At 40.9% G+C, this 19,604-nt stretch overlaps 2 protein-coding genes across 3 annotated transcripts; one reads left to right on the forward strand and one right to left on the reverse strand.

Annotated features, from left to right (window-relative positions):
* Positions 1–1,591: 1,591 nt before the first annotated feature.
* Positions 1,592–5,246, reverse strand: Rtf1 (RNA polymerase-associated protein Rtf1). Of its 2 annotated transcripts, XR_001450316.3 has the most exons (6): positions 5,228–5,246; positions 4,844–4,963; positions 3,765–4,734; positions 2,531–3,709; positions 2,211–2,469; positions 1,592–2,150 (listed from the first exon to the last, which is right to left on the reverse strand). XR_001450316.3 is itself a non-coding variant. In XM_032435855.2 (5 exons), the coding sequence occupies exons 2-5, from the start codon at positions 4,922–4,924 to the stop codon at positions 2,363–2,365; spliced, it is 2,337 nt and encodes a 778-aa protein (XP_032291746.1). In that variant the 5' UTR covers positions 4,925–4,963; positions 5,228–5,246; the 3' UTR covers positions 2,172–2,362. The 2 variants fall into 2 exon arrangements, 1 of the variants encoding a protein (XP_032291746.1); XM_032435855.2 differs by lacking the exon at positions 1,592–2,150 and having other exon boundaries at positions 2,172–2,469.
* Positions 5,247–6,467: 1,221 nt separating this feature from the next.
* Positions 6,468–15,193, forward strand: LOC6626147 (uncharacterized). Its single transcript, XM_002050866.3, has 8 exons — positions 6,468–6,695; positions 11,632–11,992; positions 12,089–12,249; positions 12,332–12,533; positions 12,673–12,924; positions 12,997–13,928; positions 13,995–14,192; positions 14,467–15,193. The coding sequence occupies exons 2-8, from the start codon at positions 11,640–11,642 to the stop codon at positions 14,577–14,579; spliced, it is 2,211 nt and encodes a 736-aa protein (XP_002050902.1). The 5' UTR covers positions 6,468–6,695; positions 11,632–11,639; the 3' UTR covers positions 14,580–15,193.
* Positions 15,194–19,604: the final 4,411 nt, after the last annotated feature.

Here is a 19,604-nt window from a genome sequence, read left to right on the forward strand (position 1 = left end):
CAAAAAGTCACTTGCTCTTTCTTGCTGGGATGCCGGTTGATTAGCTGCCTTTAATGTTCGGCAACGGAGGCGCGTATTGTGCTCGAGTACATATGTGCCAGTTTGAGATACATTTTAAGTGGCAGCATATATATATATATAAACATATAGTTATTTGATGTATCTATAGATGCAGCGGAGCGTTCCATACACCCACTCCAAGCATGTCCATTTGCATGGGCCATGCATCGGTAGTTCTGAATTCTGAATCCCATTCTGATGCTGCCTCTGATCTATTACATTCTCCGCTTGAGAGAACGTGCTGCTGTTGCATACTTTGAGATAAAATGTCATTGTGCCACACACTATATATGTGTCCGCCACATCATTGTGATCGGATCAGACACATTTACACATTCACACATTCATATTTTTTGTCTCGCAGAATGGCCCCAAAAGCGAGCGAGCTGGTTGCCGACTGTCACAGTTAAAACCCTGGGACTGGACCCTCCCCTATATATCATTATGAATCGAATGCAAAGATTTTAATAGGAGAAAAAAAAAAAAACTATTACCGGAAGTGCATTTAAAAACATGTATTCAAATACGTATCATATCTATATAAATGTTGCATAATCTACTTTGCCTGATACAAACAGCTTTCCTTATGTTGGGAATTATTTCTCGTACTCTTTCTTTGATGCCATACATTCCCCAAAAAAGGAAAGGCTTAATTATGAATTACTATCTAACACATCCAAAATATATTGAAATTTTAAGATAATTATTTATTTTCGATTGTAATAAAGAAATTTAGAGAATTTAGCTTGAGATAATTCATTCTCCTAAGGAATTCCTTTGCAAACGACTCCAGAAATAAAACTTGAACAGTTTGTTATTTTGTATATTTTTATTATTTTCATTTAGAAATAATTATAAATCTCAAAGTATTACTTATACACTTTTAGTACAAACTTAATTTAAACTGATCATAATTATTATTTTATGCCCACGCAGAAAGTTTACAGCTTTTCAAGACTTCCCAGAAAAGCTTATGTTATATACTGCGGAGATGTTTAGTTCGACATGTTGGGTCGATATAACTATGTATCCATAGATACGAATTTTGAATTTTATATAATGGTTCGAGTCGAATAGTAGATATTTCTCGACTTTTAAAATTAAAGAATCGCTTATATAATTTCCATCTATTATCGATATTCAAATTTGTAAAGTCTGTTAAATCCGTTGATGTAATATATATAGAGTATATGTATTATTCTCCACTCGATTCGATGGTGACCTTTGACAACTTGACGTAGCTCAATTCGAACTCCCGCAAAACATGTGAAAGGCGATCGCTTTCAATTAAAAGACAATTTCATCGAATTAATTAAATTAAATGTGGACACGAAGGGGGCTCCAACAGCTGCGCAAACAAACTGCAAACCAATTAAAGAGACGCCCGAAAGACTAAGCCCGCTTCGAGGCGAACAGCACACATATATATATATATATGTATAACCATATGGAGGTCCCACTTGGAGTCGGTAATGCACTCATCATCGGGGTACAGTTGGGCAATTACAAATACATTTTTGGACACATCGTGTGTTGTTGGCGATCATTGAGTATGGTACGTATTTATTTGTAAACCTGACTACAATAACTGATTTCATTTAAAGTTAATACAGCGCTGAATGCTTACAACCGATGTATTTAATATTAGTTGTTGATGAACGTGTGCATGCTTGGTTGTAGGTACACTTATATGTATGTATATTGTGGGAAATAACAAATACAATTGTAAATTTATAAAAACATTGACTATTGGATTATATAGCAACTAATACAGTTAAAAACTTATCGCTTATAAAAAATACAAAGGACACGCGATCCTATGACTATACGTAATTATAATAATATAAAATAGCTGGTAAATGAGTTTAGTTTGTATAATTTTTGCTAATTGTTGTTCATCAATTATATGTATATATATATATATATATATAAACCAGTGGCAATTATTATAAATTAACATAGATCCGAGGAACAGAGACAGAAGTATCAGAGAAAACTCCCTTGGGACGGGACATTGGAATGCAAACGCATTTGTCTTCTGTGCGAAAGTCTTGGTTATTTCGTCCGAATGGGGATTTCTTATGACACCCCTGAATGAAAAATAAATATGGTCTCTATATCAGTACATAGCGATATATTCGTAAACATACAATACAATTTGTAAACTATGCCTATAGGTGATGGAGCCAGGTTGGAGCGTTTACAAACTTTCCTCCTTTGTCGTCATAATAATCGATTACGTTTAATTACTCGTAACACCACACTAACCTAAGTAAAGAACATTGTTAATTGAACGCTGCAGCTAGATGAGGCCGCGCTTCTTTTTGTAATCTTCCAGGTTCAGTGAACGCTTGGACACCGTCTCGGTTGGTTTATTCGCTGGCTTTGGCAGCGCATTGGCGCTGTTCACTGCAATTGGAGGCGTGTTAATATCAAACTATTGGAACAAAGGTATCTGTTGGACTCTTACCTGGCAGCGGTACGTCTAGGTCTATGTCAAAGTCGTGCAGTGAGTACAAGCTGTAGTCCTTGCCATCGGCTGGCTTCGCGTTGGAAGTGCTTGTTTCATTGGGCTTCTTTTTGCCTGGCGGTGGCGGTGGCAACGGGACTGCCAGCGACTCATCCTCATCCTTTTTGGTGCCCTTGAAGCCCATGCGAGGCTGTGTAATGCGGCGCGTAAATGGATCTGATATCTTCATGCCTTTGTTGGCTCGCGCCTCCTCCATGATGGCCTTCTCAGCGTCCTGCACGTTGCGCTTACGATTGCGGTCATTTATGTAGGAAATCAAATTGAGACTGTGGGAACGTCGCTTGTCTAGCTCGGAGGCACGACTCTCTAGCTGATCGATTTGCTGGCCCAGATCGTTGGCAATATCGTAGTCGCCACGAAGCATAGCCGCATCACGCTCCTTCATGAGGCAGGTCTTTTTCATGGCATAGTTGGTGGGGCGATTGCGGAAGCGATTCTTCTCCTCAACAATCTTGTCTACGTCCTCGTCCTTAAACTCGTAATTCAGGGCCTTCTTAATATCGTTCGCCTTGATCTCAATCAAATCAATTGTTGGCATGGGCACGTGCTGCTGCTGACAGATCTCAACCCATTTGTTAAACTCGGTTTCAGTGAACTCCTGATTAGATATAAACTCCAGCCGAAAAACGCGCTCCTGTGTGCCGTGCTTGAGACGCAATCCCCGATTGGTGCGTGTCGTGCCAAGTGTGTATATTTTGCCGGTCTCCACAACGCCCACGATCTCGGCCACCCGATACACGGGCTTCTGGCCATTGTTGCCAATGCTGATGCGCACAAAGCAGTTGACTACGGTGCTCTCAAATATGGGCAGATTGACGAAGCGCTCCATTTTGAAGCGGGATAGCCGCAGCTTGTTTAGATCCTCGCGGGTGGTTATAAACACGGGGCTCTTTGTGGCCTTCTCGTCGTCCTCGGATTCGCTAGACGCCTTGCTGCTGTTCGAACGTGAACGTTTGCCTGCCGGCTTCTCTTCGTCATCCCAATCGCTGCTGCCCGAATCGTCTGAGTAGATCTCCGAGGCTTTCAGCTTTACCGCCGATTTACAGCCAGAGACGCTCTCCAGTTCCTCTTTGTCATCATCTCTGTCGCGTTCTGCTTGTCGCTTGGCTTCCTCCTCCTCTGCAATGAAAATAGTTGTATTATATATGGATTTTGTGGATGATTTTGTACTTACCTCGCTTGGCTTTGCCTTCACGCTTGGCTTTGAGCATGGCCATGGCGTTACTGCGCTTGTCATCGGTTTTATTTGCCTCGACGTTCTTCTTTCGCTCCTTGGAGCGCTCCTTGTGATCAAAGTAATCGGCCACGTTGCCCGAACTCTGCTCTTCAGCGTTTTTCTCGGCGCTGCTGCTGGTTGTACTGGAGCCAGTGCCAGACGTCGATGGACCCTCGCGTATCGATGGTATGGGCGAGGGGCTCTTGGCCGAAGCGCGCGCCTCTGGCGCACCGCTCTTGCTGGTATCTATGTCAGCTGTGGTTGCTGCCGGCACGGGTGGTGCCAAGTCCTTTGATTTTTTGCTGCGTTTGTCCTTTTTGGACTTCTTTTTGGCACGCTCTCCCTTTGTCTTTGACTTCTCGTTCTTTTCGCCACGACGGGCGAGTTTGAGCTTCCGCTCAATCTCCCATCGGGTGCGCATAATGTCGCGCTGTTCAATCCGCTTGAAGATCTCTGTTTCGCGCTCCTTTTCGGACAGTCCATTCAACCGTTTGCGGTCCTCTTCGTCGCCCATCAAATCGTCATCGTAGCCATCATCAAACTCTGAATCGGAACTAGACGATGACGAGCTAGATGAATCCGATCCAGAGGGAGAGCCAGACGTCGATGATGATTTAGACTTGGATTTCTCATTGTCTGAATCGCTGTCGGACACCTCGCCCTCCTCCTGTTCACTTTGAATGTCTGGCTTCTTGTGTTCGGGCTCAGCGCGCTTCTCCACGGGCGCTGCGACCTCATCCTGACTGTCGTCATCCCAATTCTCCTCGGAAGAGCTCGAATCTCTGTTTGTCTTCTTTGGACGCTTCTTTTTTGAGGCTGGCGCACTTGATTTATTGTTTGCCCAGTCCGAATCTGAATCGGACTTTGAGTTCGGGGCTTTGGTGGCATTGCTTGGCTTCTTTCTCTTTCTGGCCAGCGACAACAAATCCTGCGTGCCAAATAAATATAGATTTTTACAATAAAATGCTGCGCATTGATTTGTTACATCGCGGAAATTTCACAAAGGCGTCCTTCCACATTTCTTATGCATAACTCACCGATTCCAAGTTGGTGTCCGCGTCGCTATCACTATCGCTCGAATTTGAGTCGATTAGAGACTGCGTACGACGTTTTCCCATTGTAATTTAAGTAAAATTTGTGCCAAACAACGAGTTAACCTGCAAACAGTGTGAAAATAAATAACTAACATACATATATACAGCGACAAGGCCTTAACATTTTGCTCAACTGTTATTAACAGCAAGCATTCATTTCGTCGCATATAAACTGCGGTTGATAATGTAAAGTTAAATATAAATACGCATTTTCGTATAAAATATTGTTCTAAATAGATTTATAGTAATTATATAATATAATTTGCGTTTTGTTTAATGCAAAAACATAAAAAACGTTTAATCTAAATTTAACAGCTGGCAACTTACTCCGAATCGTTGTCTCTAACATTAGATAGAAATGCCTTAACAGAGCCCCAACATTGCGCGGGTGCCTATCGATTATTAATTGCAATAATATGTTTCCAAAAATATATGCAGCGAATTTGATTTATAGTTGATAGTTTAAAAATTATTGGGTAAATTGAAATTCTGAGAAGTGAAAAATGTATGTTTATGGAAATATTAAAGAAACATCCCATGTAAAACCACCGATACGACATCGTTTTACAACACTTGCCGCCCGATAATCACATTGTTTGATTTTTAGTATCGTTAATCGATATGTTTGGCTGTGGCAAGTTGGTAGCTATGAAACATTGGCGCATTTTCAAATGTGTATATCTAATTATTTCACAAGGAAATTCAAATGCATCTGTATCTTATTGTATCCGTTGTACATCTGCAGTTTAAGGCTTGGTAAAAGATCAGCTAAGGCGTTTCCCTCGTGGTTGGCGGGCACGAGAATAACCACCACAGTATGTCACTGCTTGTCGTAAAAGGCGACTAAAAGAGACAACTTCCTGGAGCCTTAAATCTCCTTGACAATAGCTTATACTTATTATAAGGAGTACAGTTCGACTAACTACTTACCATGTAACCTAAGCTATCTTGCCTATGTAAACACACTTGGTGCAGGGTATACAGGTGTTTATATTGCAAGCAGCTTACGCAAAATAACTGTTAACATTATTGTTATAAATTATACAACGATAATTGAGTTACATTAGTGGCCATTTGTGGCAGGTCCCTAGTAAATGAGCCAAGTACGCAGCCTCCGAGCGCACATTGTTACACATTACCGCTGACTGTAAAGAGACACCTAACAATATGTGTTAGTTCGAGGGGAAGGTGGTGATATAAATTACTGGCGACGTCAAATTAAGAGAGAGAACTCAAATTAAACAGGTGTACATTCAACATCGTACATTGACCGCTTCCGACAAGTCCGCTCTTAAGAGTCACTTGCTGGATAGTAAGAACGCAAACAAGTTTGAGTTGGATGGTGGAGAGATTCGGTTCGAACAAGATGTTGGTAAACATATGTTAAATTTCTTTTAGCTGCAGATCATACACTTTCTGCCCCAAAGAAGTGCTCTTCGGCGTTCTCTTATATTGCGTTGCTCTTCTATTGCTGCCCATATGACTGGAGTGGTCCGTTCCCCAAGAGCACCAAAGTAAGCTGCGTCTGCAGAACTTCTTTTTTCTAACTTTTATAACAAGCAACTGCAGGAAAAACTTTAGTTCTGCGTTAGCCATCGTTTGGATGAGTTCGGCCTTCTGTTTCTCGTCTGAGTTGAAGTGAAATATAAAATAAAATCAATATTTGTGATCTTGTCTTGTTGCAAGTGCTAGCAAGGTTGGGACACATTACACACAGTCCATTAAGCAGATTATGAGATTTATGACGTTATAAAGTAAAAAAGTACCAAAAGAGAAACCAAGTGCAATACGTAAGGTAAGTGACGCAACTAACCAAATAGTTAAGGCATGTTTACAAAGGAAACGATAATTAGGATTATTGTTTAACAAGTTAATCCAGCTGGCCAAGTGTTAAGCCTCTTTTCTATTGTTGTCATCCAACATTTTCGTGCTATGCACAATTCTTACATGTGTGTATATATATTCATATTTCATATGTAAATTAACAGCTTTGGCAACAAAAAAAAAAATAACAAAAAACCATTACCCATACCTTAAGAATAAAAAAAAAAACCATTACACTTACTGGAGGAATGACTAAGAAAAATCACAAAAAAGATGTTAACCGGTTTGTTCGAACCGCAGCGACAACGGCGTCGGACATCTCTGGGTATGGGAGGATGGATAGGAGGCAGTGCATAAATGTGGCAAAGAAAGATTCTGTAAGACACTAAACTAAACTGTAAGACTGCAGTGGGAAAAAGTGCGGCAGTTAAGAGCTAAGAGCTGAGAAAGAAATAACATAACATAAAACACATTCAAGGCAGCAGCATACGATTTTTAAATAAAAATCAACAACTTCCGTCCAAAGCTTTAATGAACGGTTGCATTTTACAGTTATATTCCACAATGGGATAACAGTAGGTTTCCAATCGTGGGTTTGTCTTGATTAAAACACAGCTATTCGGTTGGATGACCACGAATTCAGCTCTTTATAGATATAACGGTAAATTTAAATTAATTATATTATTGTTAATTAACGTTCTCATGTTAAAGAGTGAGTTATTTATCATTATTCCAATATTGGAAGGAATATGGAATGACCAAAAGGTCCATTCCATTCCAGATTAGCCTCGTTTTAAAGTGAAATCAATTTCTTGGAAAGAGACCTTCCAATCCTTTAAACAAAAAGCTTAATTCTTAAGTTATTTCTCGTAATTCCAGTAGTTTCGGATGGAATATCTGCAATTTTAAAGGGTTTCTTTTATTTTCACTCCAACTTAGCCTCCTTTTGAAGTGAAACAAACTTGGAGGGATAAGTTCTATATATTTACTACTTGCAAGTAGTTAGGCAGAAGATTAGTTTATTATAATTCCAATGGACTTTTAATATAAACAAATTCATTTTGCGTTCATTCCAATATTGCTGGAAGGAATATCTTCAATATTAAAAGGTTTACTTTATTTCCATTCTAGCTCAGCTCCTTATTTATGTTACAAGATTAAGTATTCAGATACTAAATGTAACTCCCTTAGGGATATATTCAAATTCGAATTTGTTTACAATTACTTTTGGTTTTATTCATGTTTCCCTTGACCAAATATTCTCGACTATTTCTGCATACGTAAAAAAGCGGAAATTCGAAAGATAAACAGAGCTCGGTAAACTTAACGGGTTTTTGTTTTGGTAACTGCGTGTTGGGCTGGCCAATTTCTTTCCTCAATTTTGATCATAAATTAGCTGTATAATTGGCCGCTAACACCTAGAGAAACACAGAAAAACTAATAAGTGTGTCAACAGGCATACTACGCACACATGCATAGAAATCTACTTGAGCTGAGCTTGGGTGTTAAGACCACCGACTCGTAGATGGAGATACATACTATGGGCAGGTATGGCCAGCACCGTTAAGCATCCAAGATTTGCCAGTGATAAACGCCTATTGAAAATTCCGACTACTGCATGACACAAATAATCGAGCCGCTCAAATGAATGAATCAAATTGGCCCGAACTCGCAGCATGCAGAATAGAGAGAAAGTTCTTTTAACGGGTTTTTTTTTCTTCTTTCGGCTGTATTGATTTTGGCCCGAGTGTGGACTTTAAAATGACATCACGCATAGACAACTATTCAAAGTCTATTTGTATAGGGTAAATAGAGCCCATCAAAATGTAGTTCCTTAAATTCTAGAGTCGAGTTTGCGGCCCTCTCCCCTCCTGTTCTCGGCCAGCATAGTCAGGATCCATATACACGCCCCGATTTGGAGCATATCTTGGAAATTATAAGAATACACATTAAGTTTATTTCATTTTTCGCACCTATTCCCGCTCACACCTTAATTAAACAACCCATTTTAGAGCTGTGCGAAAGCGGAGCAACAGCCTCTGCCCAAAGTGCGGAACTTGCAGCATGCGAATTTTGTTAATGTGTTTGTGCATGTGCGGGTGTGTATGTGTGTGTGTATGTGAGAAACTATGAATGTATGTTATGACAATACGAAGCGGGGTGCAGGGTATCTCATAGTCACTCGACTGTCAATGGGTCACTTCAACTGACAATACCCTGCAGCTCTTCAAAATATAACTGCGGGCTTATAGATGCATATAGATCTGATTTGTTAATTAGAGAAATTAGATAAATCAGGAGTAGCAGAAGATATTAAGAGATACCATAATAGATCTGTGTTGGCACTCGGCTTAGCTTAGAATAACTTCTTCGTCAACTGAGCTGAGGATCTCTCAGAGCCTCTTCATATATATACACAGAAGTTAATAGGATCTGGATACGAATTTCATAATATGGAAAAACGAAACGGTTCATATATATTGAAAGCATCATAAATAATAATATAACAATAATAAGACAATAAATAATAATTACAAATATAACAAAAATAATAACTATCAATAATAATAAGAGCAGAGCTGCCTGCATGTAACATGCCTGCAGACAACTTGACTATGCCCTTTTCAATAGGCGCAGGGTATACAAATTGACCTCATTATCGTGTGGGTTTTCTGAGCATTTGAAAGAAAAGAAGCAAATAAAAATAAAAAATAAATAAAAAAAAGGCCAAACAGATGACCACGTCGGTTGAAGTGTTGGTGAAATTGAACAAGTGAATCTCAGCATACCAATTCGTGTGCTCTCCAGTTGGGTTTTATGTGCGCCATAAAAGGTTATTTGCATATGGATCGACTCTGTGATGGATAATACGATAGCACAGTTTGTAAATAGAATAATGATATGGTTATTAAATGGAGCTTACGACAGCTGCAACTATCTATGAATTAAATATAACCGAAGCCGCGCGCTGGGCTTTTGGGCAAAGAGCCGGTTCTTCTTTTCTTACTTAGTTTTTTTATTTTGGTGAAATTGTTTTGTCTAGCTGTGTAGCTGGGTAGGTGTGTGTGTGTGTGTGTGTGTGTGTGTGTGTGTGGGGCAGGTGAGTGTCGGTGTCGGTGTGTATCAAATACCGTTGCGTCGACATTGTTGCCAATGAAGATTAGGGTGCATGGCTTTCTGGCCAAGAGGCTGCTGGGAGAGCTTTTGTTAGCCGCAGCGGCATTTGCAGCATGCAATTTTCATGTTTGGCTTGCGCTATGCACGCCACTGTAAAAACACACACACAAACACACACACAGGTGTGTGCGTACGCAGTAAAATTCACTGTTAGAATAACAAGTTTTTCGACCTGTGAGTTCAATTTTTTAGTGAATACTATGCGAGATGGGTTGGTTTTTTAAGAACTGTTGCTAGTAGTAGTCGCTGGCCAGCCGTTGCGCTTGGAAAACTCTGCTAATTGGAAATGAGACGGTTAAAAGCAGCCAAAAGAAAACTCACCCAATGCATATATATGCATGTGCGTGTGTGTGTGTGTGTGTGTGGATAGTAGCTTATTTTTATAGGTAGCGAGGCATTTATTACTTAAGCTTGTCAGCCGCACGAGTTTCTCGAGATCTAATTTGAGTCGGGGCATGCTTTTGGTCTAACGAAAATCAAAAATCGTCTTTAAACTTTACGCTTTGGGGCGACTTTTTGGGGAAAGTGAAATTCGAAAGACTTGTGCACGCTTGTTTTCTAAATAAGTATATATAAATTAAATTCAGAGCAAAACACGTTTCGGCCTTTCGGTCTTTAATTTGTGTGGAACAAAACGACAATTCCGACACAGAACCGATAAATATCGATTGTCCACCGAACGCACACAGGTTAGATTTGGCATCGTGCGCTTTGAAGAGCCCACAGCTTTTATGTAAATATTTATTTATCTATAGAGTCAAATATGTCAGTCGCGTATTTATGAAGGTTGGAGAGTATCTGCGCGTGGAGCTGGCCGAGCCCTTCGCTCCGTTGTTTGACTTAGCTTTGTGTCGATGGAAACTGTTGAGAAAATCTACGAAATCTACGAAAGTTCACAACCTTTTTATTATGTTTGGAGCTGGCAACTATCTGGCATAAATGCTGGCCATTAACTTGGCAACTGTGCAGCCACAGTTTCAGCCAGCGAACCAGAACAAAAGCCCAGGTCACTCACTCCCCAAAGAGGTAATTGACTTTCCTCGTACTCAATAGTCCATGAGGTCACTTACGTGCCCGCCTGTTATGAAATATGGTATATATGCTACAGACTTCTTGGGGCACAACGAACCCGCCCAGAATTGCGACTCTTGAGTGCATATCATATTAATTATATGGCTCTCGGCCATTCGCAAATAAATTGATGTGTATCGAAAACGTTTGCCCAACAGAAATTCAATCTAATTTCAGACGGAGTGCAAGAACTTGCTGTTATTCGTTTAACTTACATTTAAGATCATCTTCTCTGATGCTTTCTATACAATCAATCCTTCGATAGACAATCAACAGAAATCGCATTCAAACTGTGACCGAGGAACTGTGAGCTTTTGTTCCGGAAGTTTGGTCTTCATATCTGGCTCGTTCGTTAATGCTGTCTTCCACGCCCCTTTTGGGTGAATGTGGCCGATATATGAGAGGTTGGCTCTTTGAAAGAGGTCATTCGTAATCCGACTGCCAAATAGAGAAAACAATTTGCGCGTTTCAGCTAGTCTCTCAGTGGGCGTGGCCATAGAATTTATTCAAAACTTTTTCTATTTACAGTTTATAGCTTTCGAGCAGATGTAAGGTTCTTCGTATATGCTATAAACATTAATTTTATATATCTATACAATATATACACACAAATATAGTTCACAATATAGTTGTTGCCTGATATTTATGTGTGCTTTTAGCCATCAGAATGGCCAATGGACTGTTTAGCAAAACCTTTTTGCAACCTCTTGCGTTTGGAGTGCTGCTGCTGTGCCTGACTCGGGCTCAAGAGTCGGCGACTGTGGCCACCACCAGCCCCGATGAACTGGCTGAACTTGCCGAGCAGAGCACAATAACTGCCCTGCCAGAGACAACGACAGAGGTGGGCGTGACAGTTGACATAGTGCCAGCCACCGAGACTGAGAATCGAAACGCGGGCTTTGATCTGTCAGCTGATATAGATGCGGAGTCCAAGGATGCAGTGCATCTTAGCGAGCAGGAGCTCTACCTGAACAATGCGCTCTGTGAAACGGATAAAGTCGGTTTCGAAATTGTGACTGGGTAAGGCATAAGACATCAAGTTAATTAACAAAAGATATTCAATTTCAATTTTAATTAAAAATCTGACAAATGTCTTCATTTCCTTCTTATTTTTAGCTACGTATTTTCCGCTCCTGGCAGGCTTTTGGATTCCCTGCCAGGCACTTTGATGCTAACAGATTGTCTCGCAACTTGCCTGAAGAACAAAACCTGTCAGTCTGTCAACTATGAGACCGGGCTCTGCGTGCTATTTTCAGCGCATGCCGATCAGCTGCCAGGTAAATCATAAATAACAGATATTTGCATATTTTAAACAGTTTCAAAGGCAAATCTTGATACATATATTCGTGTGGATTTCAGGCGCCTTGACCAAATCGCAATTTCCTGTTTTCACCATCTATGCGCAGAAGTCTTGCCTTTCTGCGAAGCCCTGCTCACGGGCCTGGTTCGTCGACCGTGTACAAAATTATAGGTTGAAGTCGGAAGTAAAACGCAGCGTCCCAGTCGGTTCCCGACGCGAGTGCTTCGAGCTCTGCCTGAGCGAAACGGAATTTACCTGCAGGTAATATGTGCTGTCATTAATATACTTACTCATTAAGCAAAGGATTCACGGCTTGAAGCGGTGTCTCGCCTTAATTTCACCTTAATTTTTCAAGTACAACAGTTCCGACTGATAAATTCGTGATTATGATACTTTACAGATCTGCGAACTTTAAGAAATCATCAGGCGCCTGCGAGCTGAGTGAAATGGATCGTTCCACATTGGCTGGCACGAATGCCTTCCAGGTCACGGAGGGCACGGACTATCTGGAAAACCATTGCATCGAGGAGCCAAACAAGCTGTGCGAATTCAAGCGATTGCCCGGACGCATCCTAAAGACGGTTGACTCCGTCTATCAGGAGGTGAGCAGTGTGGATGAGTGCCGCGAACTGTGTCTCAATTCGCCATACAGGTGAGCGCAACCGATATACATATAAATAAAAACAATTCTCATTTTTCGCTTTTGCCAATGCCGTGTCCATAGATGCCACTCGTATGACTACAACGATACGGGCGACATGGTCTGCCGTCTGTCGCATCACAGCCGGGCAACACTGACAGATGTGCAGGATCCCTACCTGGAGGTGCCGGAGGCATCCACCTATGAGCTCGCCTCCTGCTATAATGTGACCATCGAGTGTGGCGGCGGCGACATGTTGGCCCGCATACGCACCTCCAAGCTGTTCAGCGGCAAGGTCTATGCCAAGGGTTCGCCCAGGTCGTGCGCGGTCGATGTGCGCAGCGCCTTGGACTTTGAGCTGCGCATGAATTACCATGACCTGGAGTGCAATGTGCGCCAGAGCCAGAGTGGACGCTACGTGAATGATATTATAATACAGCATCATGACATGATTGTCACCTCCTCCGATCTGGGCCTGGCGCTGGCCTGCCAATACGATCTGAGCAACAAGTCTGTGAGCAACGGGGTCAACTTGGATGTGCGTGGCGATCTAACGCCCGCGCTCTCGGAGGAGGTGATTGTGGACTCGCCGAATGTAATCATGCGCATCACCTCACGCGACGGTTCCGACATGATGCGCTCTGCCGAGGTGGGCGATCCGTTGGCCCTGAAATTCCAAATTATGGATGAGCAGAGTCCATATGAGATTTTCGTACGCGAACTAGTCGCTCTCGATGGTGTGGACAATTCGGAGATCACGCTGATCGACTCAAATGGCTGCCCCACAGATCACTTCATAATGGGCCCCATCTACAAGAGCGATGGCTCCGGCAAGGTGCTGCTCTCCAACTTCGACGCCTTCAAGTTCCCCTCCAGCGAAGTTGTCCAATTCCGTGCCCTGGTCACGCCCTGCATGCCCAGTTGTGAGCCCGTGCAATGCGATCAGGAGGACACCAGCGGCGAGTATCGATCCCTGCTCTCCTACGGACGCAAACGACGATCATTGAATACAACAGGTGAGATTGGAATTACAAGTGCCATGTGCTTGGATTGCTTTTAAACAGGTCTAATATCTCTTTTAGCTACCTTCGATATGCGCCGGAAACGTGAGCTTAATGCGCACACAGACATGCTGCTCGTGCAGTCCATACAAATAACTGACAAATTCGGCTTTGAGGAGCAGCAGAGTCGTAAATCCAATATCGGTGGTTACTCGGAAAACAATGAAACGGAATTTACAACTGCCAATCCGGGCCGCGGCTTCTGTGTGAATGCATTCGGTAGGTATTACTCGCTACAAGAGTGCAATATCTATAGAGGAAATTATTAATATTTATCCATGATTTAGTCTAGAAACCAAATCATAAGCAGGTTATCTGGCCGCTTTCGCAGCTTTAACTTGTTGAGAATTACAAGCGTCAAGCAACGAAAAAAGCAATGCAAGAGGCGTTTTTTGCGCTTTACGCTGGAACTACTAGCCATACTTCTAGTTATAATATTTTTAATAGCAGAGAAATATCTAATCCTTATAAATATTCCATCTTCTGCTTCTAGGACTCATCACGGCCGCCACATTTTTCCTACTTACTCAACTGGCTATCATTGGCATTTGGACCTTTTGCTATCAGCGCCGGCAGAAACTCCAGTCGTACCAGCACTCGTATTAGTTCTTTCAGTTTCGCCCTCAAATCGAACAAGTTAATTTCGGGAGGTGCGAACCGCAGATAACGGGATACATATATCTACTTGGGCTGCCTTGGAAATTTGTCTTGTCTAGTCAGTGCTCGATTTGGGTGTAAGATAATAAATAGAAATGTCGCGGATTGTTTGTTGGTTAATGGATACTTTTATGTCAAAAATAATTAACATATATGAATTAATTTTTTGTAATTGTAATATTAACATTGATTTCCACACTTATAAAGGTAGTTCGAGCTTCGTATTGAACTCCCTTTGTGACTTCGGAAATGGGCTTTTTTAGTTGCTGGCATTTGAAATCGAAGTAAAACAGTTTTTGATCAACTCTCTTTAATTTATCGCTTAGCTTAGATCAATGAAGAATTTTCAACCAGACATCATATTATTTATTTACATTTATTTATTTATATTTTCATATATATATATATATATAATATGTTTATTTTATACACAATACATAAAATATATTGCCGATATGTGTACTTGATTTAATTTAAATAAAAATTGCCTTAAAAACAATATGTTTAACTGGCAGATAGTATGTGGCTGTCAGCTGAACATATCATATTATAAATTTGCCATATGTCTTGACGTACATGTTAATTAATTTCCTTGGCAGACAGTCAAAAGGTCAAAGCTAATACCAAAATATTTTGCCATCAGCTCAAAATAGTCAAGATCTAACTAATGTAATGTTTGTCTGAATTTAAGTAAGTATAATTATAGTAAAAAGCATAAAATGTGCTTATGTGCATACACGATTAGAATCAACATCCGATTAGTAGCTGTCCAAATCTTGACCTACTCCGATGACCGCGCAATTTTGGCACGGCTCACAATTCCGTAGACTGCCTCGCAAGCAAAACGGTCTGCGAGGTGGAATGTGGCCATTAACAAAGGCGAATCAGCTTAGGCCATCTCAGGCAAGCAGGCGACAAGGAGAGCAAAAAAAAGAAGCTGCAAAGCTCAAGGATTGCGAAAGAGACCTCAACCGACCTTGAGGTATTCATAGCTCACATCTGGACTCGGCTTGAATTGGCCAACTCAGATCAACTTTAAGCCGGAATACCAGAAAGACGCTTACAGAGGTTGGCGCGCAGGAGGATTCCATTACGAGCCCTATAAAAAATAAGAAAAGCTATTTTTAGTTTTCTCGCGTAATTCGCCAAGTATTTTCTCGACAGGAAGAATGATGATCTTCTTCTGAGATCAGGCCAAAAATAGAACTCAAGCCTAGGCCAAAAATCTTTTACAGTTTTAAGCTCACAAGCTTAAAGTCACAGTTTGACAGTCACTAAGCCCATCAGCCAGAAGGCGCTAACCCGTCTGTTTACAGACGTTCTTAGAATGTGCAACAGATTATTGCCGCAGCACAGTAGTTAATTAATATACTCGCTTACAGAAACTAAAAGGAGTATATAGGTTTCATGCACAGACTTAAGGCTTGTAATTTATGCTCTTGTTTACGGATAATGTGATGTATTACAATAGAAATAACAGAAATTTATATCTAGCACATATTTGGGCGTAGAGTATTTGAATTGAGCTGTTCCAGAGATCACTCCACACTGGAGTCTTTGAAGATCGCTTAGATCGATAACTCTTCACAAATCTATGCCTTCCGCAGTTTTAAAGCTTCTGCTCTTGTCTTCGAATTGAGAATACGGACTACTGAGGAGCTGCTTAAAAGATCTTTTTAAAATATGATCGTCATGAATGTATATCTTCCACAGTTTTAGAGCAAGTGACCAAATTGGGAGTGAAGACTACTGATGAGCTGCTCCAAAGATCATGGGCATGGGAGATCGGTTACATCGATAACTCTTTATAAAACTGTATCTGGGAATGAATGAATGATCTAACAACATGTATGTTGCACTAGAGGTATGTAGAATTGGTAAGATCGACAGCTCTTTATAAACCTATAACTTTCACAGTTTTAGAGCTAGAGTGGGAATGAAGACTACTGACGAGCTGCTCCAAGGATTGGGCAGTTGTTGACACCCGGCTGCAACACTGCTGCATGCTCTCCCTGGTTTTTGGCATTTTATCTCAGCGGGTTAACATCGATAGGTTTGTAACGATGCGTGCTAATGTGAGAGATATAAGGCATAAAACTGAAGTACAAATCTGAGGCACATTGTCATCTCAACGCTTGCATGTTGCTGCTAATTAAAAAAGCTTTCCTAACGCGCACTGACAACGACGACGACGACCTTTTGTCATTAATTGCAGCAAAGTGCTTAGAGTCGGTGCGGAATTCATGAGCGGCTCCTCCGCAATGTGTACATAGGCGTATTTATTGCTGTTCCTAACGTTGTTTTCGTTGTTGTTGATGTTGTTGTTGTTTTTGCTTTGTAAGTGAATTAATTGAGATGAATGCACCTAACTGTGCGAGGGAGCGGGCGTGTGGCGCGAGGTAAAGGCCAGCCCAGCCGAGGCCAGCCCAGTCCAAACCAGGCCCGATCCGATCCGACCAGACAGCAGTTACCTTCTTGTATGTGTGTTTGGTCTTCCAGCAGATAAAGATACAAATCTGCACGAAGCCTGTTTCCTGTTGCACTGAGGGTGCATTAATTTGCATGATGCACACCATCGGCTCCAGCCAACTCCACTTATTTATATATGTACACACAGATATATATATGTATATATATATAAATTTCTGTTGGTGCTTGAAGCAGGTGCGCAGCTGGCCGGCCGCTGGATGATAATGGCAAGAAGCGTCGCAATGAGTGGAACGTCCAACCCACATCTTAAAGTGAATCGTTCGTTGCCTGCATCATGGTGTCGCCAATAATAATGCTGCCGGAGAGACTGTGCACATATTATTTTCGGGTAGCTTCAAGTGGGCGTTTGCATTCGCGGCTTGCGGCTCGCGTTCGCGTTCCAGGAACCTCTTCAATTTTCATTTACAGTTTGCTGCTGCTGCGTGCTTCGTTATTTTAGAAAAGTAAATAGTTCTTAATTGCAATTGTGCGCGCACTTGATCGGACGCAAAGAAACTTATATAAATACCAATTTCAGAGTTTTCAAAATCTCCAACAACAACTCTCGTCGGTTCACGCTTCACACTAATGGCTCGAACCAAAGGTTCGCTTCGTGAACCGATTGTATGAATATCAGTTTTTGGTTCGAGACTTGGTTTTAATTGAACTATTTACTATAAATTTGATTTATTGTACAGACATAAGCATTTGTTTAATTCGAAATTAGTTTAGTTTTCGTATTGAACCAAACCACATTTTCGGTTCAGCTTCAGGTTTGGCTGTTTAAATTTCGGTAGATTTTGAATAAAAATCTTGGATTCCCGTTTCAAACCGTTTCGCTCTTCACCCGGTTCACAGCCTGGGTCACCATAATTACACTGCGAAAAGGGCAATGCCTGCCCTTCTATTTTCTCAGTGTAGGCAAAGATGGCATTGATGTGTTCTCCAAATTCCATATACACATGCATGGTGGGCCCTGCTGGTAAACGATCTCATGAGATTGGACATCGCAACTGTGGCAACTGTCGTGCCAAAGTGAATACATTTTTCAATAAAAGGGCTGCACGAATGTGTCCCTGTCGAGTGACTGTGGACTGTACCTGCAGAGCAATTAGATTTCTGCACCTCATTATCCACACGAAAAGCATTCGTGCTATTAAAAAATTACTTTACTCAAGTGTACCAAGGTAAACGATCTTTGCCAACTAGTCTATACACACACAGAGCTCTACCAAGTGACTTAGTTGCTTTCATTTAATGCCCAACGCTTTGTTATAAAATACATACTTACCTCTGGTCGGCTATCCCAGCGAACTTAGCTGAAAATGTTGTGATTTTTATGATAACTCTTCATGACTTAAATGTCACTAAGGAGCATTGACATTGCATTTATGTTCGGCTCTGCCTTGACAGTTAAACGGCAACGTTCTATGGAGCTCAATTGTTGAAAATATCTTGCAAATCCTATGATCTTTAAGCAATTAGTATTCTAGTTTTCTTAAGATATCTAAAGAATAAACATTTCTTTCGTGCAAGTTGTCGCCCTTAAGTTCCCATGACGGCCATCGTATGATATACTGGTGCGATCCGCCCGGCCTGGACATATGTACTGGCGGCGTGCAACTTTACAATACCCTCTATTTATCCAATTTTAACGGCTACCACAGGGTATTAAGCACTTCAAATTTATAACGATGAAGGCAACATTATTTTTAATGCCATAATGACTCGGCATTCTTGCGGCTGCTTAAATGCTGCTGCATGCCAACAGCAGATGATTTAAATTGTTGCCTCTTACGTTTTAGATAAAAGAATGTTGTTAGCCAAAGAAAGGCAGACTGAAAAGATGAGGCGTGTTATAACTAACGCTTTCATTTGGCCAAGTCAGAGTTTTCTGTTCTACGCTTTAATATTTCAATTTGCCAAATATTTTGATTTAATTAAGATGTAATAGATATTTATAGAAACAATATATGAATAAACGAGATATTAAGAGTATCTTGGGTACGTACAGGTACCTACTTTTCGGTCCTATGACAGCTTTGTCAGTCCGATCCGGCCGGTTCCAATATATGTCTACAACAGAAAGTCGGACCTATGACAAGCTAAAGGACGATAGCCTTAAAGCTGAGCTTTAAAACAGGCAGACGGACAGACGTACATGGCTATATCAAATCGGCTGCTAATGCTGATCTAGAATATATATACCTCTTCGTGTAGGAATGTCTCCTTCTACGCGTTACACATCTCATGACAATATTATAATACACCCTAAAAGGGAAACGAAATATATTATTTTTTGTAGTTTATATTTTCATATTTACATATTTAAAAAATATTTTTTACATTTTTTTTAATCAGTTAAAAAATAATTGTTACGTGTTTATAAAATAAATATTTTGTTTTGAAATAACATATGTATTAATTGCTAAATTCGTTCAAACCTAAATACACAAAAATTCAAAACTAAATATTTAAAGAGTAAAACATACATACATATAAAAA

The sequence above is a fragment of the Drosophila virilis genome, chromosome 5 (assembly GCF_030788295.1).
Source record: "Drosophila virilis strain 15010-1051.87 chromosome 5, Dvir_AGI_RSII-ME, whole genome shotgun sequence".
NCBI lineage: Eukaryota > Metazoa > Arthropoda > Insecta > Diptera > Drosophilidae > Drosophila > Drosophila virilis.